Below are 24,244 nucleotides of genomic sequence, written 5' to 3' on the forward strand. Positions count from 1 at the left end.
AAACTGACTCGGTGACTGACGATTTCTCAAATGAGGAATTGTTTGGGTTTTGAGCCCTCGGTTATGCCCCCACCCCCAACCCCACCCCACCCCCAAAAAAAGCACCAAACAAGTGTCAGCTTTAAGTTATCTGTTTTTCTTTCTTTTTTCTTCTTTGGGTTTTTTTGTGTGTTTTTTTCCAGAAAGAGTTTGACAGCATACTTGCTTTTTGTGGAAAAGATTAGTGGGATATATATATATATATATATATATATATATATATATATATATTTTTTTTTTTTTTTTTTTTTTTTTTTTTTTTTAATAATATGTTTCAGATGCAGTCTAGGGCAAGGCTGAAGTTACAAGAAGGATCAACCCTAAACACTATTGTACAGCAATAAATTTCGTAAGTTTCTCCATGGAGGGGGGAGGAACACCTTCAGCAAAGGATGCAGAGGCATCTATGGACATGGAAGAAATCAGACAGAGACGACTGGCCTATTTTCAAACTTCTTCCCCGGATAAAGTGCAGACTCCAGCAACAAGTAAAAAGGTAAAGTCCGACAAGCAAGGATGCAGTAAAAGATCCATCCCTTTGACAGAGGACAGGACCAGCAGCATCTCCAGCAAGACTTCAGAGTTCCATGTATCAGTGAAAGATGACAAAGAAGACAACAGACTGAGAAAGAACCACCAATCTGAAAACCATATTAGCTTTTCGAGCTCCAGACTCTCTGAGGACAAGCCAAATGGCGGTTCTACTGAGCCAAATCTGGAGAAGAGGAGAGGTAGTTCAGCCAGTATGTCAGATGATCACCTGAATCAGTTTGTGAAGCTGGCCCATTCCAGGTCTGATGTGAACATAACACCCACTGTTTCCAATAATACACCTCACATTGCAAATCCTCATCTCACTGAGAACGACAGATTAAGATGGGCCACCAGCGCCAATTTCAAACCGTCAGGTAGTGAGCGAGCCTACAGACCTGTCAGGAACTCAGGAGACAAAGAGGTGGAACATTTATTCAGCAATAGAAAATCTACATCAGCCAGTGAAATCCCTGCTCTCTCTCTAAAAGAATCAGTTGATATAGATGCAGTGTCAGTGTTCAAAAGCAAAGCAGATTTTGATGAACTGGGCTTGTCCACACACCGCCCAGAGAGCACGACAGGCAGCAGCATCAGTGACTATGGGGAAAAGAGACAGTTGATGAGGCAGCGTTCCATGTCCTCTGAGAGCCTTCTGCTTGGCAGCAAGGGCGAGGAAATCAGAAGCTTGCTGGGGGAGCAGAAGTACAGAGAGTTTGTGGAGAAATCTGAACGTGAACTGCATCAGCTGCACAAGGTGGTGGAATCTCAGGGTGCCTCTGTGAACCTGAGTGGACGGAGCACGCCTACAGACTGGAGGAGCAGAGCTGATGGAGCAGCATCCAGAAACATTCCCACCCCACCACCACGCCCACCCAGTCCCCAGGCCACAGGCCCCAGCAAAAGGGGCCCATCACCAAGACGTCGACTGCGCAGCAGCTCACCCCAGATGATGTCAAGAACTTTACAGGACATTGCAAGGACTAAGGAAATCCGAGAATCTGTCACATCAAGGAATTACGAACAGGTTGTAATTCCCCGTAACATAACCTTTTCAGCTGACGAGATTTATCGGCAAGCTTACGGTGGGGACAGCACTTCTGTCAGCGATATCCGTAAAAGCACAAGCAGCATGGGGTCCAGCTACCAAGACGCCGGCAATCCGTTCTGGAACACCATGACACCCCGGCAGATGGTAGGAGGGATGTCTCCAACCTCTCCTCAGTCTGCCCCTATGTTTCAGCCTCACTTTATGCCGGTGAGTGCTGGGGGACCTATGCACCCACCCACACCACAGCAGCCCATGTCTGTGGGAAGCCCCAGCACCTACTATTACCCGCAAGCCGGCATGGCGGTCAGCATGGCCGGAGGTGGTAGCGGCAGTGCAGGGCAGTTTGTTTACTCCCGTCAGCCCAACATGTTCATGCCCATGTCCCCCGGCACATCCCCCCAGTCCCCAGATGCTTACTTCTACCAGATGCACCCTCTGTCTCAGAGCATGCCCGCCTTTCACGCCCCCTCCTCCCCCATGCAGAGCCCTGCAGGGCTGTCCTGGCAGTATGGACACCACTCCATGGCACCAGAGTTTCAGTCCCACGGGCAGCAGGCCCAGGAACCACTGTGGAGCCAGTATGGCCCCAGGGTCCAGCAAAACAGCCACCAGCACTTCGGCCAGAACTGGCAGCATGGGTATCCCCCGCCCAGCAAAGTCATGGGCAAAGGCGCCGGGGATGTGGACAAGGGCAAGGCAAGCAAGTCTTCTGTGGAGCATGCCGACGCTGTGCGACTGTTTCATGAGCAGCAGTGAGTAGCGTGTTTCTGTTCATGGTTTACGATCATTCTCTGCTTCTGTTCGTGATGATTCTGTTTCTGTTCATAATTGATAGTTATTTTCCGTTTGTGGTTAATGATTATTGTTTTTGTGTTCATGATTGTTGATTATTCATGGTTGACAATTATTCTCAATTCATGATTGACAATTCTGTTGGTGTTTGTGATTCACGATTATGCTGTTTGTGTTTGTAGTTAGCAATTATTCTCTGATTTTGTCAGCGATTGATGATTATTCTCTGTTTCTGTTCATAACTGATGATTACTCTGCAGCTCAGTACACTGCCTCCATCCAAGCCTTTAAGTCTCTCTTTTTTTTCTTTTCTTTTCTTTTTTTTTGTGATAATTGAATACTGTATATTTCTCAGTTTTCCTGTCTCTGTTTTCCCATGAACACTTTTTCTCTTGTTATTGTTTTCTTTGCTCTCTGTCCATGTCTCCTTTTTCTCAATAAATGAATAATGCTTTTTCTCTAATTCTCTTTGATCTCTACCTCTGGCTCTCTGTCTGTCTGTCTTTCTGCCCTATTTCTTTCTTTTCAGGTATTGATTTTAACATAAATTGTAATCTTCTGCCTTCTTGAAGTTCTTCTTTTCATTTTTGACTCACTTGTGTGTCCGTCTGTCAGTATGTATGTATGTCTGTGTGTCCGTGGTAAACTTTAACATTACCATTTTCCCTGGAAATGCATCGCACATCAATACCAAATTTGGCTTGAAAGTAGTAGGGGAAAAAAACTTCACAGTCATAACAATAATAGTTTGTAAGTCTCTCGAATTAAGCCGTGGTTCCTGTATCATTAACAGTTTATTTCATTGAGGCCATTTCCTGGACTCCAAAAACACCATATTACCTACCGCATCCCAGTTGCTGTAGCATTGGTATGAAGACAGCATGGCCTCGTTTTTCTTGTTCGCAATTAAATGGGAAGAAATAAAAATTCTGGACAGAACATATACAGTGACAATAATCACATAGACTACATCATTGACATTATATTTACTGCATGTGAATCTAAAGAGTAAAGTAGATACTCAGTTAACTAGAATGAATATAAAAGAGAAATTAAACCAACCATGTCATACTTTCCCGGCATGTGTATCTGGATCCAGAGAAAACGGCTAAATGTTGCAGTGTGATTGTGGCAATGGCAACGTCTCCTTTACTGCAGACTTTAAAGAATTCTTAAATGCCCGAGATACACCAAAATAATGTGATTTAAACAGCGTTTAGACTTCAAAAACCACAATCGATTTATCGCCATTAAAAAAGCATGCTTAAGTGATAATTTTTGAATGTCATTCATGGATCTGTAATAGTTCAGTGACTCAGACAATTTCTTCCCACCTGAACATGCCGGGTTTGAATCTGCACTCAGGCCTTTTTTTTTTCTTTTGTTTTTAACCTGAAGCTTTATAATAGCAAATACAGAACATATTTTAACAATTAAATTTATTTTGAAAAAAATCTTTTTAAGAGAGTATCACAAATGAGTCTTGAAGGCCTTGTCTCTCTTGTTTTTAATTCTACAACACACTTTTCTATAAATAGTTTAAACTTTAATGTATGCATACTTTGATTTGGAGGGGAGGGAAGGTTGATTTTTAGAAAGAAACTTTTCTTTACCTGTTAATTGTTGCATATGATCTTTTCCTCCAGTAATATTATTTATATTCCATAGTTTATAGATATGGGACATTTTTCTTTGAAATAAGAAAAAAAAAGAAAAACCTTGTTTTTTAATCTTCTTTCCAGGCGCCAGGAGCTTGAAAAACAGGCCTACTCCAGGAGCAACAGTCAAGCATCAGGGGACTTCACCACGTCCTCAATGGAGCATTACTTTTCGTCCTTGGGAATGCCTCCACCCAACTTCCCACCCCCACCCTACCACCTCCACCAGCCTCCCCCTTCCCTACCGTCCAAGCAGGGGCCCCCAGACCACACAGCACAGCAGGTGACAAACAGACAAGGCATGGACACGAAAAAGTCATCAGACTCCTTCAGTCTGAACCACAGCAGCGACTATGACGACATGACAACGGTGACCAGGACCAGCTGGGCCACAGGCACCAGTGTCAGGGCAGGGGGCATCACTGACAGACTGGAGCAGATCGGGGTGGACCCCCTTGTAATGCAGAGCATCAAGCATCGCTCGGAGACAGCCGCTGCCGACGAAGAAGCCTTGGAGGCCATGCGCAACCTGGTGCGCATCTGCCCCGAGTGCCAGGCGGTCAACAAGGAGTACATGACCTGGTGCCTTCAGTGTGGTGGGGTGCTGATCGGCATCGACCCCATCCCTGCCAAGGACTTAAAAAAGAAGAACCGAGAAAAGAAAGGCAGTTCAGATTCTGCTGCTGCTGCTTTTTCATCTTCTAAGACGAGGAAAGTGCCCTCCCAGGGAAATTTCGATTCAGGGGCAGTTTCAGTTGAAGCGAAAACTTCTTCTGGTTCCAAAGAGCTGTCAGGGTTGAATAAGGTGTTGCCTGTAGAAGTTCAGCGTTACGACTCCCAAGACCAGTCCCCTGTAGGTGCAAAGGCTCCTTTGGAAGCTCAGAATTACAGTGCTCAGAAGGAGCCACTTTTGGAGTTAGAGGAAATGGCTGAAGAAAAAATAGTCTACAACTCCACAAGAGAGCAGGATCAGGAGTCTTCAAGAAGTGGTCAGAGTCCAGAAGTGAGATTACCAGCAACAGAACCAGACCATGCGATGGTAGAGAAAGCAGTGGAAACAAAGGAATCTCCAGAGTCGGGACGAGGAGCATCAGCTTCCAGTTCCCCATGCAGGCGCAACATCCACCGGGACTTCTCTGAAGACGCCGAAGAGGCATCTCAACACACCCCTGAGGTGTCAGACAACAAGGACAGCGGCAGACCCTCCAGTGGAGAAGAGGCTGAGTCTAGGAAGCACCAGACCTCAGCCAGCCTTGTTCCTGAAGACGGCCCCCGAAGAAGTGAAAAAGAAATAAACGAAATTTGCGAAGTGATCAACGACCCTATCATCCGTGGCTTCATCAAAAGCTACCTCCAGAAAAAGCCTCAGGACTCAGCTCCAGTTCTCAGCCAGCCACTACCAAACAAACACAGAGGTGCTGCTCATGGAAGCACTTCTGAAAGACGTAGTGGGGACACCTCCAAAGCAGGTAAAAAACAGGCACCAAAGGCATTTTCTGTGAATTTAGACTCAGGCATAAACAGCACTGCAGTGAATTCTAAGGGCGCCCCTGGGCGTAAGGAAGATACCCCAAAAAGGAAGGGGCAGAAGAAGACTGTTAAGAAAGGCCACGAAGCAATAGATGTGGAGATATTTGCCATCGAAGAAGCCAAGATACTGAGAAGCTCGAGATCGGGGGCCAACGTCGTGCCCAAGCTGAACCTGATCCACAGCAGCGATGAAGAGGACGACTCGTCAGAAAAGACCAGCTCCTTGCAGGGCGCTGCCAGCGTGGGTCACGATGCCAGCTCCGACACCAGCAGCCCAAGAGAGGACTTTGCTCCTGTCAGTTACTCCCATGACATCAACTCTCTGGCTGCAGCAGAAGAGGCGCAGGAAGAAAACAACAACATGGCTGCCCACCACCCGCACAGCCCTGAGCCTCCTGCTCCTTCTCAGCCCAACCCGGAGCTGGCCAACAGCAACTTCCAGTTCCTGAAAGAAGTGGTAGAAAACCAGAGGAAATCGGCTGCACCAGAGCGCTGGAAGAAAAACGCCCAGGCTCGGCAACAGCCTCAGCACAGGCCCAGCCCCACAAGCAAAGTGCGTGCCTCCATTGAAGCCCCTCAGCCCAACCGGCATTGGATGCGCTCCAGTATTGCATGGTCATCCTACCACCCTCGGGAGCTACGCACACGCTCATCGCTCAACATGCCGCCAGGTGGCGGCGGCGGCAGCAGCAAGCCAACGAGGCAGAGCACAGGGAATTTCAGAGCCAGTCGCAGCACTGACAACCTGGTTGGTCCTTCCCCTCCTGAGAGCAGTGAGATTCCCCCCAGCCAGCGGCCTCGCCCTGCCAGTGCTGACCAGCACAACAGGTATGCAGACTGGAATGGAAGTGCTGTGTGTGTGTGTGTGTCATTGTGTGGGTGTCATTGAGCTTGTGTGTTAGTGTGTCACTTTGTGTGTGTGTTGCTTTGTTTATGTGTGTGTTGTTTGTGCCACTGAGTGTGCGTATGTGTGCATGTGTGTATCACTGATTGTATGTGTCAGAGAGTGTCACTGTGTGTAAGTGTCGAAGAGTTTTTCATTGTTTGTGCCTGTGTGACACTGAGTCAGTGAGCGTGTTTATGTTTGTTTTATTTTAACTCAAGAAGGAAATTCTCAACACAAGCTATGCATTGCACACATGCACAAGAGTATGCAGGAACACACATACATATATATGAATAGAATAAGAAAAGATAAGAATAACTTTATTATCTCCAACTAGAGAAATTTGGTCATGTGCATTATCACAACATAGACAAGTAAACAACTTGTAAACCATAGGCATAATTGTAAAAAAAATAAATAAATAAATGAAAAATAACAGCTGTTAGGAATGTAACGAAGACACAAATGTAAAAATATTACATGCAATGATACACTGTTTCATAATTCATTCCACACAATGCAGGTAATATTATAAATGTAAAAACAGAAAGAATTGATAAACATTATTTTGAATATAATTATGAGCATGCATAGCCTACTATATTGTACATTGATTATAATAGATAAGAATAAATATTTTATTTCATGAAGATAATTGCATCAGGTGCAGCAAAACACAACCAGGTAATCAGCACACACACACACACACACACACACACACACACACACACACACACACACACACACACACACACACACACACAGAGATTACTTGATTAAACAGAAGTATTAAACATATGGTTTGAAATAAAAGCATTTCACATATATTAGCTGTAAAAACATTGCAATAAATTATTGTCGTAATTATTAACATAAATATATTTAGAATATGGACATCAACATAGGCATATTGCATGTACATTCATCCTGCATATTGCACATTCATGATAACCATTGTCATGTACAGGGGAAAAAATCTGTATAAAGCAGGTTGTGTCCACACTTGTTGTGTGTGCTTTGTGTGTGTACTTTGTGCTCGTGTCTGTGTCAGTGTGTGTACACAGTGTTTGTATTGATTCAAGAGACAGCTCTTTCACACAGACAAGGACTAGCTTTGCATTACACCAACACAAGGGTATGCGGAATGTATGAAAATGAATATCCATGAACAGTTTGCAACCAGATGACAACATGACTAAATCTTGATGAGCTCAGTTGACGAGGGATTAGTTTTGGACTGCTAGTCAAAGGGTCCTTAGGTTTATCCTAGTATCAGTGCCTTGGGGATTAAGGGTGGAGATTAGATTTTCTGATCGCCCAGGTCAAGCCATTTGCTGGCCTTCTAATGCCTTAATCCTTCTTGTGTTTGCACAGTCTACAGTAGATCAAATAAAAATGTTCAAGATCCATTAATAGAAGTGGGCATTAATCCATGTCAGTGTTCAGTTGATTGTGCACACGTCAACATACCTGGCCTGCTCACCCTTAAAAAAACCAAAAAAAACGAGTATAGCTGGCTCCTTGGCCAGGTAAAAATGGTCATACATATATATAAATTATAATATATAAAGCCCACTCATTGATATTCTCATTATAAATGGTATGAATGAACATGGAATTTGCAGCCCACAAATACAGAAAAAGTGTACCTTTCTTGAAGCTTATTCTCTCTCTCTCTCTGTCTATGTCTCTCTCTGTCTCTGTCTCTGTTCTTTCTGTCTGTCTGTCTCTCTCTCTGTCTGTCTCTCTCTCTCTCTCTCTCTCTCTCTCTCTCTCTCTCTCTCTCTCTCTCTCTCTCACTCAAGCACACTCTCTTTTCTTTTCACTTACTAAGTACTTTATCACATACTCTCAACAAACAAACCAAATATGAAATATAGCAAATTTTTTGCAATTCACACGTAGACATCAGTTGTACACAAGTAAATACACACATGTGTAACATGCTTTCTCACTTGCTAAAATTTTCAGAGCATGATCATGATGGTGTTTAGAGCAATCCTCTTTGTTCATGGGCTGCAACTCCCACATTCACTTGCGTGTACACAAGTGGGTTTTTACGTGTATGACCGTTTTTACCCCGCCATGTAGGCAGCCATACTCAGTTTTGAGGTGTATTTATAGCAATCAATTACACCAGATTTTTTTTGTTTTTTAAAAAAATAGAACTAGATTATTTTTTTTAATAGATAGAACAAGATTATCACATGATGATGTTTATACTAGCAATCTATTACACCTGAATGATTGTTTGAAAAATAACTCTAGATTATGCATGATGATGTTTTCAATTACAGCAGTCTATTACACCTGAATGATTGTTTGAAATACAGTCTATTACACCTGAATGATTGTTTGAAATACAGTCTATTACACCTGAATGATTGTTTGAAATACAGTCTATTACACCTGAATATAGACCTCTAGATTATGCATGATGATGTTATCAATTACAGCAATCTGTTACACCTGAATGATTGTTTGAAATACATACATATATATATATATATATATTATATATGATTATATAGATTGATAGATCTAGAGTATATATATACTCTCTCCCTCTCTTCTCTCTCTCTCTCTCTCTGATAATCATATGATTCCTGTGTCTAGGCCAAGACTATTAATGTCCATAGATTTATGCTTTGAAATCGAAGTGTTTATCCATCTTCGTTCACTTTGTGGTGATGTGACATGTTTTTATTATTGATATCTTGACCTGTGCCCATCACATAAAGAATATTATTAACTATAAATGCAAAAAAAAAAGTTTTCACACTTGATTAATGTACACAAACCTGAGGTGGGCTTTCAGGGCCTGATCAAAGCATTGGGTTTATCATGCTAGCTAACGTCAGGCATCTGTTTCTCTGGGGTTTTTTAACAGCAGATGTGGTGGAGTGTATTAATCTATTATTGTTCAGTCTGAATGTGTTGACACTTGAAATTGAAACTAAATTGATCAGTGCACACAGAAGGAATTATAGTTTGGAAATGATGGGAAACGAAGGATGATAGTTTGGAAAACAAAGGATGATGGTTTGGAAATGGAGGGAAAACAAAGGATGATAGTTTGGAAAACAAAGGATGATGGTTTGGAAATGGAGGGAAAACAAAGGATGATGGTTTGGAAAACAAAGGATGATAATTTGGAAAACAAAGGATGATGGTTTGGAAAACAAAGGATGATAATTTCCTCTTCATTCCAGGAGAGGATGGAACCGAGGAGGCCGAGGAGGGAGTGGTGCTGGTCGCGGCCAGCGGCCCTACAGTGCAGGGTTCTACACCACCTCCCAGTTCACCAAGGGCGCTGCGTCAGCAGCAGGGGGAGATTACTCCTTGTCAGAACCTCCACCCCCATCAGGGCCCCAGGGTGGTAGCAATGGGGTGGAGTCACCGCGCTGTCAGGACGTCGACATCGAGGGCCGCCCCATCCACCGGTTAGCCGTCCAGGAGAATACTCTCCCCTTGATCCCTGCAGGCCCCTCGACGGCGCTCAAGATTTATGACCGCTGTTTTGAGCAGGTAATGCTTGGCGAATGGTGTCTGTTGTATTATCTGTTGAAGATTTAAGATGGCTGTTTTGAGCAGGTAAGGCTTGGCGAATGGTGTCTGTTGTATTATCTGTTGAAGATTTAAGATGGCTGTTTTGAGCAGGTAATGCTTGTTGAATGGTGTCGTATTATCTGTTGAAGATTTAAGATGGCTGTTTTGAGCAGGTAGTGCTTGTCGAATAGTGTCTGTTGCATTATCTGTTGAAGATTTAAGACGGTTGTTTTGAGCAGGTAATGCTTGTTGAATGGTTTCTGTTGTATTATCTGTTGAAGATTTAAGATGGCTGTTTTGAGCAGGTAATGCTTGTTGAATGGTTTCTGTTGTATTATCTGTTGAAGATTTAAGATGGCTGTTTTGAGCAGGTAGTGCTTGTCAAATGGTATCTGTATCATCTGTTGAAGATTTAAGACGGCTGTTTTGAGAAGGTTATGTTTGTCGAAGGGTGTCTGTTTTATCTGTTAAAGATTTAAGACAGCTGTTTTGAGAAGGTTATGTTTGTTTTAAGACAGTTGTTTTGAGAAGGTAATGTTTGTCGAAGGGTGTCTGTTTTATCTGTTGAAGATTTAAGACAGCTGTTTTGAGAAGGTTATGTTTGTCGAAGGGTATCTGTTGTATTATCTGTTTAAGATTTTTTGTTTTGTGTCTTCTTTTTTTTTTTTCTTTTTTTTTTTTTTTTTATTCATGCCAGTACTAATTTGTTCTTCGGTAGAGATGACCGGACCATTTCTTGTATGTTTTTGTGTGGAAGTAAGTGCGCCTGTTTATATACATAGATGAGTGTGTGTGTGCAGGCCTCTGTGTGTGTGTGTGTGTCTGTGTATCACTGTATGCATGTACATGTTTGTGTATTGTAATTTGTATTATACAGTATTTTCTTCCAACAGATTTCTCTGCGTGAAATTCAGGCTTCTCTGCCCTTGGAGAGGGCATTGCTACATTAAAACGCAACAGTCTTTTTTATTTCTTTTTTTTTATCTGCCAGTTTTTCTAACAGAGAGGATTTTTCAGCAGAATTTTGTCAGAACAACCCTTTTTTGTTGCTGTGGGTTCTTTTCTGTGCTTGCTACACGAAGGACCTCAGTTTATTGTCTTATCGGAACAACTTACTGGAATGTGTGTGTGATATTACCCACAGACCCCAAGAGACGAACTGGAGCAGGGGTCCAAGTGGCTGTTCCTCCCGGATGAGCTGTGGCTACATGTGTTCACCTACCTACGTCAGGTAGATCTCTTCCACGTCATGTTCACCTGCAAACAGCTGTACCGCGTGGCTCTCGACCCACAGATGTGTAAGTGCACTCACTCTTTTCTCTGTTCCAATTTGTCTGTATTTGCTCTGGAAAACCAACCAGAATTTCTGAAAATATATCGGCAAACCAAAATGGTGACGAAGAGGATGGTCTCTGTGTATGCTGTTCTGTGACTGCGAGCAAGTGTTACGTGATGTTACCAATAATTTTGTCTTGTTCCTGATTTTTGTAGTACTGATAGACAGAATCTGGGTTGGGCATGTCTGACTATCGTGGCTTGCACCTCCCCAAAAAAGGATTATGATTGCCTACATGATGGTGGTAAAAAATGGTCATGCACGTAAAAGTCCGTGTGTATAAGAGTGAATGTGTGAGTATCAGTCCATGAACGAGGAAGATTTTGGTTTCGGTTTCAGTTTCTCAAGGAGGTGTCACTGGGTTCAGACAAATCCGTATATCCGTATACGCCACACCACATCTGCCAATCCGATGCTCAGCGTGCTGAATCAGGACTTGAGTGCATGCATGTGTGTGTGTGTGTGTGTGTGTGTGTGTGTGTGTGTGTGTTTCAGAGTAGATTTCTTTTATAGGGGAATTTTGCCATGGGTTCTTTTTCAGTGCGCCAGGTGCTTTACTGCACATGGGATCATCTCATCCGAATGACTAGACACTTTGTTTCATTGGTTTGATTTTCCAGTCAAACTGGGGAGAAAGGACGAGAGCAGGATTCGAACCCAGACCCTCACGGACTCTCTGTATTGGCAGATGTGCGTCTTAATCATTCTGCCACCTTCCTCCCATCTGAGTGGGTTTTTTTTTTTTCCTGTTGGTGCCTGCAGGGAAGCAGGTGACGGTGAGGAAGAAGTCTCTGCAGAACGAGTGGCTGGAGGAGATTGCCCGGCGCCACCCTGTGTCCCTGGCCCTGGTGCAGTGCCACGGGGACAGGCTTTCCGAGAACACCCTCCGCGAACTCTTCAGGGAGACTGCCCCCAAGCTGAAGGTGAGGATGAGGTCTTGTCAGTGTGTGTGTGTGTGATTTGTGTGTGTGTGTGTGTGTGTGTGTGTGTAGTGTGTGTGTGTGTTGCATGGGTAGGTGGGGGATATGTGGGTGGGATGATGGTGGGTGGTTGTTGTTTTTTTTGTTGATGTTGTTTTATGTGTGTGTGTTGCATGGGCAGGTGGGGAGATAGTATGTGAGTAGGAGTGTGGTGGAGTTGTTTTTTTTTGTTTTGTTTTTATGTGTGTTTGTGTGTGTGTGTGTGTGTGTGTGTTGCATGGGTGGGGGGGGGGGATATGTGAGTGGGAGGGTGGTGGAGTTTTTTGTTTGTGTATGTGTGTCTGTGTGTGTGCCTGTGTGTCTGTGTGTGTGTGTGTGTGTGTGACTTGCATTTGCGTCTGAATGTTGTTTCTTTGTTTGTTTGTTGTTTTATAGATTCAGTTTCAGGTTTCAACAAGATTCAGCTGGAAAAGTCAAAACCATTGCTTTCACATGCATGCTGTTTTGTTGAATTTATTTATGGCACATTTGAAAAAGATGGGGCATGTATGATCCAAGAAATGTGATGCTGACATTGTTTTGCTTAGTAATGAATGGAAATCTGTAAGGCAGACTAATAATCAGTGTATACTTTCCAGTTTGAAACTGTAAAATGAATGCCACCACATACGCATCCCGGATTTGAATCACGGTGACGGCGCCTGGTGGGTAAAGGGTAGAGATTTTTACGATCTCCCAGGTCAACATATGTGCAGACCTGCTAGTGCCTGAACCCCCTTCGTGTGTAAACGCATGCAGAAGATCAAATATGCACGTTAAAGATCCAGTAATCCATGTCAGCGTTCGGTGGGTTATGGAAACAAAAACATACCCAGCATGCACACCCCCGAAAACAAAGCATGGCTGCCTACATGGTGGGGTAAAAACGGTCATACACGTAAAAGCCCACTCATGTACATGCGAGTGTACATGGGAGTTGCAGCCCACGAAAGCAGTAGAAGAAGAAGAAGAAGAAACATATATGTATGTACACACATACGTATGTTGTATTTATGAATAAGACACAATTTTCTTCTAATGTTTTATGTGTTTCACGTTTTTTTGTTTTTTTGTTTTTTTTTATGCATTTTCGTTGTTGTTGTTGCTGCTGCTGCTAAGATGTTTGTGGTATCCAAAAAGCAACAGGGAATAATTGGCTGAACTAAATGACTTATAAAGTTTGTTGGGTTCTATTTTTTTTCCTCTTTTTTTTTTTTTTTTTTTTGTTGTGGTTTTTGTTTTTTTGTTACTGTAGCAGCAAGAAATCCAGACATCCATAACCACTGATTGACCATAAAAGGAACAGAATGATTATCCATATAGTAGAGAACACAGACAAAGAACTATGTATGAGTTGACCAAAACAAAAACACACAAAAAACCAAAAACAAAAAAAACAACAACCAAACACCAATGGAGATAGAAGCATGTTGCAGCACCCCCGCTCCCCCTCCCCTTTCCCCCCCTTCTCTCCCCCCCCCTCCCCCCTGCTCTCCCCCCCCCTTCCCCAAAGGCAGGAAAACGGACCTGATGCTCCATGACTAACATGTTCCTGATGTGAAAAAGAAGGGAGAAAAAAACAGCTAATGAATAATCAGTCCATTCCCCAGCACACTGGAAATGAGTTGTAGCATTTCTAGTTCACTTTATTTGACCAGGAGTTTTAGTTTCTGTGTCTCAAAGAGGTGTCGCTGCACTCAGACAAATCCATATATGCCACACCACATCCGCTTGGCACATGCCTGACCAGTGTGACCCAACGTGCTTTTAGTCACTCAGGGTGGATTTCGTTTACAGAATTTTGCCAGAGGATAGCATGTTTGTTGCCTTTGTTTTTTCAGTGCATCCCTATTTTCAGTGCATGAAGTGCATGCTTCGCACAAGACACTCGGTTTATCATCTCATTCTTCTTCTTCTTCTTCTTTGTTCGTGGGCTGCAACTCCCACGTTCACTCGTATATACACGAGTGGGCTTTTACGTGTATGACCATTTTTACCCCGCCATGTAGGCAGCCATACTCTGCTTTCGGGGGTGTGCATGCTGTGTATGTACTTGTTTCCATAACCCACCGAACGCTGACATGGATATTACAGTATCTTTAACGTGCGTATTTGATCTTTTGCTTGCGTATACACACGAAGGCGGTTCAGGCACTAGCAGGTCTGCACATATGTTGACCTGGGAGATCGTAAAAATCTCCACCCTTTACCCACCAGGCGCCGTCACCGAGATTCGAACCCGGGACCCTCAGATTGAAAATCCAACGCTTTAACCATTCAGCTATTGCGCCCGTCTATCATCTCATTCAAATGACTAGACGCTCAGATTGATTTTTCCATTCAGACTTTGGAGAAAGGGTGAGATCGGGATTCAAACCTAGAACCTCAGGGATACATTGTCAGTAGATACGCATCTTAACCATCATGCCACCTGCCTCCTCCAGGAGCTGAACTTCAGTCGCTGCAGCAAAGGAAAGATGATCGGGGATGAGATCCTGCTGCATGCCTCCACCTACTGCCGACACCTGACTCATGTGGATGCCAGCTGGTGCCACGTCACGGACGTCGGGCTGACGGCGCTGGCTGGCTGCTGTCACAGGTGGGAGGGGGATATTCTTTTGCTTCTTCTTCTTCTTCTGCTGTTTCTTTTTCTTCTACTGCTTCTTCTTGGTCTTCTTCTTCTGCTTCTTCTTCTTCTTCTGCTTCTTTCTGGGTTTTTTTCTTCTTCTATTGCTTCTTTGTCTTCTTCTTCTTCTCCTACTGCTGCTTCTGCCGCTGCTTTTCATCATCTTCTTTTTTTTTCTTCTTCTTTTTCTTTTGCTTCTTCTGCATCTCTCATTTAATGGAAGCATCGAATGGAACATGCTTCCAAAGACATGTCGTCAAATTCCAGCCATATCTCTCTTTAAAACTAAGATAAGAATATTTCTATTCGATACATTTGATTAACCTACTCGCGGTCTTTTGCAAATGCTTGCTTGTACTCAGTCCACTAGCTGCCATGCCATGATGAATGAAAAATTGAATGTATGTGTATGTGTGAACAGTAAGTGCGTGTGTGTGTTTGTGTGTGTTTGAGTGTGTGGGCGTGAATGTGTACGTATGTCTTTGTTGCTTGTTTTATAATTTTGTGTGTCTGTGTGTGTGTGTGTGTGTGTGTGTGTGCGCGCGTGTGTGTGTGTGTGTGTGTGTGTGTGTAAGTACCTATGTACATGTAATGTACCAATTGTTCCAGTTTTTCATCGCTTTGTTACCTTTAATAGACTATTCAAGTTCCTATTCTTATTCGTCGTTCTTATTATTTTATTTTATTTCAGTTTATTTCTTTATTTTTTATGTTTTGTGTCGTTCGTTCTTTATTTTTTATGTCGTTAAATGGGCAGAATTGTAAAAAGGCCTTTACTGTGCCTAATTCTTTACCCATTAAAGATTCAATCAATTAAAGATTCAATCAATCAATCAATCATATCCTTGTTTGAACGGGTCAGTTCTCAGTACAAACATTACAATGACACAGCGTTGCTTTGCTTTCAGACTGGAGTCGCTGTGTTTGAACGGGTGCCAACAGATCACTGATGAAAGTCTGAAAACAGTGGTGGAAAAACATGGAACAAGGTAAGGATAATCAGGCAGAATGGGAAGGGAGGCTATTTTGGGAAGAGGTAGGTTTTAAGGCCAGACTTGAAAGAGCTGAGAGCAGAGACTTGACAAAGCAAAAGAGGAAGTTCATTCCAATTGCAAAGTCCAGATACAGAGAAAAAATGGCAGCCAATAGTGGAATGTTTGAATCTGGGTATGTGTAAACAAAGTGGATCCGAAGCCGATCATAGAGAGCGAGATGGAGTGCAGAGGTGAAGGCAGTCTCAGAGATAGGAAGGGGCAGATTTGTGAATACATTTATAACATAGAGTGCTGATATTGTACTTTATTCTGTGTGAGACAGGGAGTCAGTGGAGATGTTGCAAAAGAGGAGTGATGTGCTCAGATCTTTCCTTTCTGAGGACAAGGTCTGGCAGCAGAATTTTGTATGGCTGAAGGGACTGAATGGATGAAGCAGGCAAACAAGACAATAGAGAATTACAGTAGTTAAGGCGAGAGAGAATGAGAGAAATGACAAGTCTAGATGTCAGTGGACAGATATTTCCAGATGGAACTGATGTGCCGCAATTGACATGTCTGACTAATAAATATTTGCATGGACAGTATGTTGTCAAGGACATTGCCGAGGTTCCTGACTGAACTGGAAAGAGGGATGGATGTACTGCCAAGTTTGATTGTGTCAGTTGTGATGGAAGAGAGTTTTTGTTTAGTTCCTATGATCATTGCTTCAGTTTTGTCCGCATTCAGTTTTAACTTATTTAGAGTCATCTAGTTTTGAATGTCCAGAAAGCGGTTGGATGTTTCTTGCAAGAGTGACGACAATTTTTCAGGGGTATCACTCTTCTGGAGTCGAGTGTCATCAGCATAAGAATGATGACTGACATTATGGCGGTTGATAATTTCAGCGAGAGGGGCAGTGTACAGTGTGAAGAGCACTGGGCCTAAAACAGATCCCTGTGGGACTCCATGTTCAATTTTAACGAGTTCAGACTGGAAATTATCAACAATGACAGACTGGAATCGATCAGTGAGATAAGATTTGAACCAGTTTAGAATTGTGCCATTGATATTAAATGTAAAATGAATTTGGGAAAGAAGGATTGAATGGTCTGTCATGTCAGAGGTGGCTGGCAAGTCGAAAAGAGTGAGAAGGGAGATCTGTCCTGAGTCGGACACTAGCAGTAGATTATTCAGGATGTGGAGGAGCGTGGTTTCGGCGCTGTGGTCAGCACAATAGGCAGACTGAAATGGGTGGATGATATTGTTGAAACATAGGTGGTTGTTGAGCTGCTTCAGGACAGCTTTTTCAAGGAGTTTGGACAGGAATGGAAGATTAGAGACCGGTCGATAGTTTTTCAAAATGTTTGTGTCACGGTTGGATTTCTTCAGAAGAGGCCGGATGATTGCAGTTTTGAAAGTGGATGGAAACGTTCCAGTGAGAAGGGATGAGTTGACAATATGGTGATTGTGGGGAAAAGCTGTGAGACACACTGGGAAAAGACAGAAGCTGGTATTTGATGCGTGATGGCAGAAAGCAAGAGTGATGATAATGATAACTTGCTAGCAGTGTGACGTTATTGTTGTTTGTGTGGTTATCGTTCAGCCTGTGTGTGATGGGGCTGTGTGGCTGCTTTAGTCCAACCCCAGTTTCTGTACCCTGTGCTTTTGGCAACATCGAGGATATTGGCAATAGTATTGATACAATTAGTGATAATTGTCTGTGTGTCATTTTTCATCCTGCGAGTGTTGGAGCTGTTTGGCTGCTTCAGTCTGACCCAGGCCAGTTTTTGATACCCTTCACTTTTAGCAACATGGACGATACTGATAGTAATAGAGATTGATGATAATTGGCTATGAGTCATTGTTCAGCCTGTGTGTGTGTTGGAGCTGTTTGGCTGCTTCAGGCTGACCCCGGCCAGTTTTTCATACCCTGCACTTTTAGCAACATTAATGACGATAGTAATCGTAATAATGATTATATTAATGATAAGAGGAATAAGAATAGTTATGATGATAAAATTAACGATAATTGGCTGTGTCTCACTGTTGATTCAGCCTGCGAGTGCTGGAGCTGTTTGGCTGCTTCAGTCTGACCCCGGCCAGTTTTCGAACCCTGGGGGAGCACTGCACCTTTCTGCTGACCCTCAACATGGGGCAGTGCTACAAGGTGGGTCGGTCAGCAGGGGCTGGACACTGTACAGTACAGTACAGTGCAATACATAACCGCACAATACTCTACAGTACAATGCAGTACAATACAGTACAGTACAACAATACACAACACAATACAAACAATACAGAACAGTTCAGTTCAGTACAATACAGTACAATACAATACAATACAATGCAGTACAGTACAGTACAACAAGACACAACACAATACAAACAGTTCAGTACAGTGCAGTGCAGTGCAATACAGTACAGTGCAGTGTAATGCAATACAGCACAATACACTACAGTACAGTGCATTACAATACAATACAGTGCAATACAGTACAGTGCAGTGCAATACAATACAGCACAGTACAGTACACTACAGTACAGTACAATACAATACAATACAATGCAATACACTACAGTACAACAAGACACAACACAATACAAACAATACAGAACAGTTAGTACAGTACAGTGCAGTGCAATACAATACCACACAATACGCTTCAGTACAGTGCATTACAATACAACACAATACAGTGTAATACACTACAGTACAACAAGACACAACACAAACAATACAGAACAGTTAGTACAGTACAGTGCAGTGCAATACAATACCACACAATACGCTTCAGTACAGTGCATTACAATACAATACAACACAATACAGTGCAATACAGTACAGTACAACAAGACACAACACAATACAAACAATACAGAACAGTTCAGCACAGTACAATGCATTACAGTGCAGTGCAATACAATACGGCACAATACACTACAGTACAGTGCATTACAGTACAATGCAATACATTACAGTACAACAAGACACAACACAATACAGAACAGTTCAGTACAGTAGAATACATTACAGTGCAGTGCAATACAATACAATGCAATACAGTACAGTACAACAAGACACAACACAATACAGAACAGTTCAGTACAGTAGAATACATTACAGTGCAGTGCAATACAATACAATGCAATACAGTACAGTACAACAATACACAACACAATACAAACAATACAGAACAGTTCAGTTCAGTACAATACAGTACAGTGCAGTGCAATACAATACGGCACAATACACTACAGTACAGTGCATTACAGTACAATACAATACAATGCAGTACAGTACAGTACAACAAGACACAACACAATACAAACAATACAGAACAGTTCAGTACAGTAGAATACATTACAGTGCAGTGCAATACAATACAATGCAATACAGTACAGTACAACAAGACACAACACAATACAAACAATACAGAACAGTTCAGCACAGTACAATACATTACAGTGCAGTGCAATACAATACGGCACAATACACTACAGTACAGTGCATTACAGTACAATACAATGCAGTACAGTGCAGTACAATATAGTACAACAAGACACAATACAATACAAACAATACAGAACAGTTCAGTACAGTACAATACACTACAGTACAGTGCATTACAGTACAATACAATGCAATGCAATACATTACAGTACAACAAGACACAACACAATACAGAACAGTTCAGTACAGTAGAATACATTACAGTGCAGTGCAATACAATACAGCACAATACACTACAGTACAGTGCATTACAGTACAATACAATGCAATGCAATACAGTACAGTACAACAAGACACAACACAATACAAACAGTACAGAACAGTTCAGTACAGTACAGTGCATTACAGTACAATACAATGCAATGCAATACATTACAGTACAACAAGACACAACACAATACGAACAATACAGAACAGTTCAGTACAGTACAGTGCAGTGCAATACAGTAAGTCTAGCATGAAAAGTAGAGCACGATGCTTTGCAAATCAAACAAATATTGGCATCATTTCCAAACCAACATTGCGCAAATTTCTTCAAAATGGAACAGAGTCTCTGTGGGCTTTTCCAAATACAATTGACTGAGCAACACACTAGACGCCACGTTCTTGGCATCAGAGATCTTTTCCCATCCCTCTTGCGGCCAATCAGTGGCAGCCTCTGTGCATGTGTATATGTGTGGGTCTGTGTTTGGGTGCATTTGTGCATGCATGAGGGTGTAAGTGTACACAAGTGTCAGGAGAGTTCTGTGCATGTGCGTATGTGTGTGTGTGTGTGAGGGGGAGGGGTGCAGGGGGGAGGGGGGTAGAGGATGAGGTATGTGTGTGTATGCATGCCTACACTGTGGGAGCAACGGAATATTGGAATGTGCGGGTGTGTGTGTATATGTCTTTGTATATTTGTGTTTGGGGGTGGGGGATATGGGCGTATGTGTGTGTGCTTGTACAAGTAAGTGTTCGTCTGTGTTTGTGTGTGTGAGTGTGTGTTTGTGTGTGTGTGCTGTGGAAGCTGCGATATGTAGCCTAGAAATGAGTGTGTGGAGGAGGGGGGTAGAGGAGGTGCAGGGTAATGTGTGTGTGTCGGGGGGTGGGTGGGGGGGGTGTTGGGGCTCATGTACGTTTATGTGTATTTGACTGTGCTTTCATATTTGTGAAACTGCATGTTTGGTGCATATCTGTTATGCATATGTGGGTGTATGTGTGAATGGTTGTCTCCATGTTTTACATTTATTTGCTTATTTATCATCATTGTCTTTTTTTCTTTTTTCTTTTTTTTTTTGTCTTTTTTTATTATTATTATTATTATTGCTACTTTTTTATATTATAATTTTTTTTTTAATTTATGTACGCTTATAGTTGACTTCGTCAAGTTTTTGCACCTTATACATAGTAGTAGTAGTAATTTTTTTTTAAATGTATTTATCTATTATTTATTCACCTTTTTTCTTTTTTTCTCAAGGCCTGACTAAGCGCGTTGGGTTACACTGCTGGTCAGGCATCTGCTTGGCAGATGTGGTGTAGTGTATATGGATTTGTCCGAACGCAGTGACACTTTCTTCAGCTACTGAAACTGAAACTGAATACAGTACAGCACAATACACTACAGTATAGCGCATTACAATACAATACAGTGCAATGCTAAATAGTGTCCTGTTTTTCTCTCTTTGAGATGTGTTTGCTAAATAGTGTCTTGTTTGTCTGTATGTGATATGTATATTGCTAAATAGAGTCTTGTTTGTCTCTCAGTGATACATATGTGTTTGCTAAATAGTGCCCTGTTTATCTCAGTGTGATATGTATATTGCTAAATAGAGTCTTGTTTGTCTCTCAGTGATACATATGTGTTTGCTAAATAGTGCCCTGTTTATCTCAGTGTGATATGTTTATTGCTGAATAGAGTCTTGTTTGTCTCTCAGTGATACATATGTGTTTGCTAAATAGTGTCCTGTTTATCTCAATGTGATATGTATATTGCTAAACAGAGTCTTGTTTCAGTTTGTCTCTGTGTGATACATATGTGCTTGCTAAATAGTGTCCTGTTTGTCTCCATGTGATATGTATATTGCTAAACAGAGTCTTGTTTGTATCTCAGTGATACATATGTGTTTGCTGAATAGTGTCCTGTTTGTCTTTGTGTGATATGTATATTGCTAAAAAAATGTCCTGTTTGTCTCTGTGTGATACATGTGTTGGCTAAGTAGTGTCCTGTTGGTTTCTCTGATCTATATGTTTGCTAAGTAGTATCCTGTTTGTCTCTCAGTGATATGTATGTGTTTGCTAAATAGTGTCCTGTTCGTCTCTGTGATCTATATGTGTTTGCTAAGTAGTGTCCTGTTTGTCTCTCAATGATATGTATGTGTTTGCTAAATAGTGTCCTGTTTGTCTCTTTGTGATATATATATATATATATGTATATTGCTAAATAGTCCTGTTTTTCTCTGTGAGAAATGTGTGTTTGCTAAATAGTGTCCTGTTTGTCTCTCTGTAATCTGTATGTGTTTGCTAAGTAGTGTTCTGTTTGTCTCTCGGTGATACGTATGTGATACATATCTGTTTGCTGAATAGTGTCCTGTTTGTCTCTCCGTGATACGCATGTGTTTGCTAGTATCCTGTTTGTCTCTCAGTGATATATATATATATATGCTTGCTAAATAGTGTCTTTATTTGTCTCACCAGATCTCTGATTCCAACATGGTGACACTGTCTGCCAGTTTAAGCCGTGTTGAAACGCTTGACCTGCGAGGGTGTAAGAAGGTTGGTAGATGATATTATGAGGCATTCATCTCTCTTGAAGAATTTAAGTCTCTTTTCTGGGAAACTGCACTTTAAAACGATGCAGAAGAAAGAGAGGTCTGTTATGTAATAAAATGACATTCAGGTTGATGGAAAGTTTTTTTTTTTTTTTTTTTTTTTTTTTTTTTTAAGTACAATAAACCATGATTATATGAACATACATATTTTTGTATGCACGTATGAATCTTTACTACAATAAACCATGATTATATGAACATACATATTTTTGTATGCACGTATGAATCTTTACTTATTTTCTTTTTTTCTTTCTTTTTTTTTTTTTTTTTTTTGCTTTTGATATTTCTTTTTTGAATGTGAAACCTCCCTAGTTTTCTGTGATTTTTAGGTGTGCAGTGTCTAATGTCATTTTAACACTGCATGCGCATACCAAATTCTTCTATTTGAAGCCAGTACTGTTAGTGGAGTGATGGCCTAGACGTAACACGTCTGCCTAGGAAGCGAGAGAATCTGAGCACACTGGTTCAAATCCCACAGTCACCAGAATTTTCTCCCCCTTCCACAAGACCTTGAGCGGTGGTCTGGACGCTAGTCATTCAGATGAGACGATAAACCGAGTTCCCGTGTGCAGCATGCACTTAGTGCATGTAAAAGAACCCACTGTAACAAAAGGGTTGTTCCTGGCAAAATTCTGTAGAAAAATCCACTTGGATAGGAAAACGAAATTGCAGGCAGGAAAAATACCCCCCAGAAAAGAAAAAAAAAAGTGGTAGTGTTCTCAGTGTAGCGACGCGCTTTCCCTGGGGAGAGCAGCCCTAATTTCACACAGAGAAATCTGTTGTGACAAAAAATAGTAATTCTTCTTCTTCTTCTGCGTTCGTGGGCTGCAACTCCCACGTTCACTCGTATGTACAAGAGTGGGCTTTTACGTGTATGACCGTATTTATCCCACCCTGTAGGCAGCAGTACTCCGCTTTCGGGGGGAGGAAAAATAGTAATAAAATGCAGTACTATACAATACAATACAGTGTCTTGGGTGTTGAGCATTGTGCTAACCAGTGCTTGTGTGTGTTGGGACAGCTGGGGGACAGCAGCATTCGCAAGGTGGTTCGGAGCTGCAGGCGCCTTCGGCATCTCATCTTGGCCAACTGTCCGCTGTTGTCCAACGAGGCCATTGTGGAGATCGCTCAGTTCTCCACGGACATCAGGTCAGTTCACTTGCTGTGTCCATTCTGCAGTGATATTTGCCTGTATGACCTTTTTTTTAATGGATTTTTGTTTGGCTTTGAAGTATTGGGTTTTTGTTGTTGTTTTTTGTTGTTGTTTTTTTCCTTTTTTCACAAATTTTTGTAATCTGTGGATGATAGATTAAGCGGAAGGTCTGACGTCCTCATTCAAGGCCCAGTCTTATTTGCCCTGAGGAGCTAAATGGTTTTGATACTGTGTGTTGTGGGTTTGTCTTGGTGTTGTTTGTTTTTTTTTGTTGGTGTGGTTGTTTTTGTTTTTGTAGATGTGACAGTTTTGTGTTGACGCAGTTCAGCATTTGTATGGTTTGACGGTTCCTGATACGGCCCTGTATGGTCGACTGGACTATAAGCAATAATATGCAATAAGCAGGTCAGTTCATTTTATGTCGCAGCTGATTTCTCTGAGTGTTATTCAGGCTGATTTCCCAGGGGAGAGCACATCGCCACTTTGCAGCACTACTTTTTGGTTTCTTTTTGGTTTCTTTTTCTTTTTTGACTCACTTGTGTAAACAAAGTGAGTCTATGTTTTAACCCGGTGTTCGGTTGTCTGTGTGTGTGTGTGTCTGTGTGTCCGTGGTAAACTTTAACATTGACATTTTCTCTGCAAATACTTTGTCAGCTGACACCAAATTAGGCATAAAAATAGGAAAAATTCAGTTCTTTCCAGTCATCTTGTTTAAAACAATATTGCACCTCTGGGATGGGCACAAAAAAAATAAAAAATGAAGCCTAATTATATGCAAACTGCATTTACTGTTATATTTATATTTTTTGTATTCTCTAAACTTGGCATTTTGATCTGATATT

At 41.9% G+C, this 24,244-nt stretch overlaps 1 protein-coding gene across 1 annotated transcript in view; it reads left to right on the top strand.

The window, feature by feature from the left end:
- LOC143301651 (uncharacterized) overlaps nucleotides 1-24,244 on the top strand; it is a 30,927-nt gene that overhangs the window by 934 nt on the left and 5,749 nt on the right. The window contains exons 2-11 of the mRNA XM_076616083.1: nucleotides 318-2,373; nucleotides 4,156-6,429; nucleotides 9,700-10,015; nucleotides 11,181-11,334; nucleotides 12,135-12,295; nucleotides 14,776-14,930; nucleotides 15,866-15,946; nucleotides 17,987-18,098; nucleotides 22,116-22,193; nucleotides 23,271-23,398. Coding sequence (XP_076472198.1) covers nucleotides 401-2,373; nucleotides 4,156-6,429; nucleotides 9,700-10,015; nucleotides 11,181-11,334; nucleotides 12,135-12,295; nucleotides 14,776-14,930; nucleotides 15,866-15,946; nucleotides 17,987-18,098; nucleotides 22,116-22,193; nucleotides 23,271-23,398 — 5,432 coding nt within the window. The 5' untranslated portion in view covers nucleotides 318-400. The remainder of the gene's footprint in view (nucleotides 1-317; nucleotides 2,374-4,155; nucleotides 6,430-9,699; nucleotides 10,016-11,180; nucleotides 11,335-12,134; nucleotides 12,296-14,775; nucleotides 14,931-15,865; nucleotides 15,947-17,986; nucleotides 18,099-22,115; nucleotides 22,194-23,270; nucleotides 23,399-24,244) is intronic.

Source organism: Babylonia areolata, chromosome 27 (assembly GCF_041734735.1).
Source record: "Babylonia areolata isolate BAREFJ2019XMU chromosome 27, ASM4173473v1, whole genome shotgun sequence".
Taxonomy (NCBI): domain Eukaryota; kingdom Metazoa; phylum Mollusca; class Gastropoda; order Neogastropoda; family Buccinidae; genus Babylonia; species Babylonia areolata.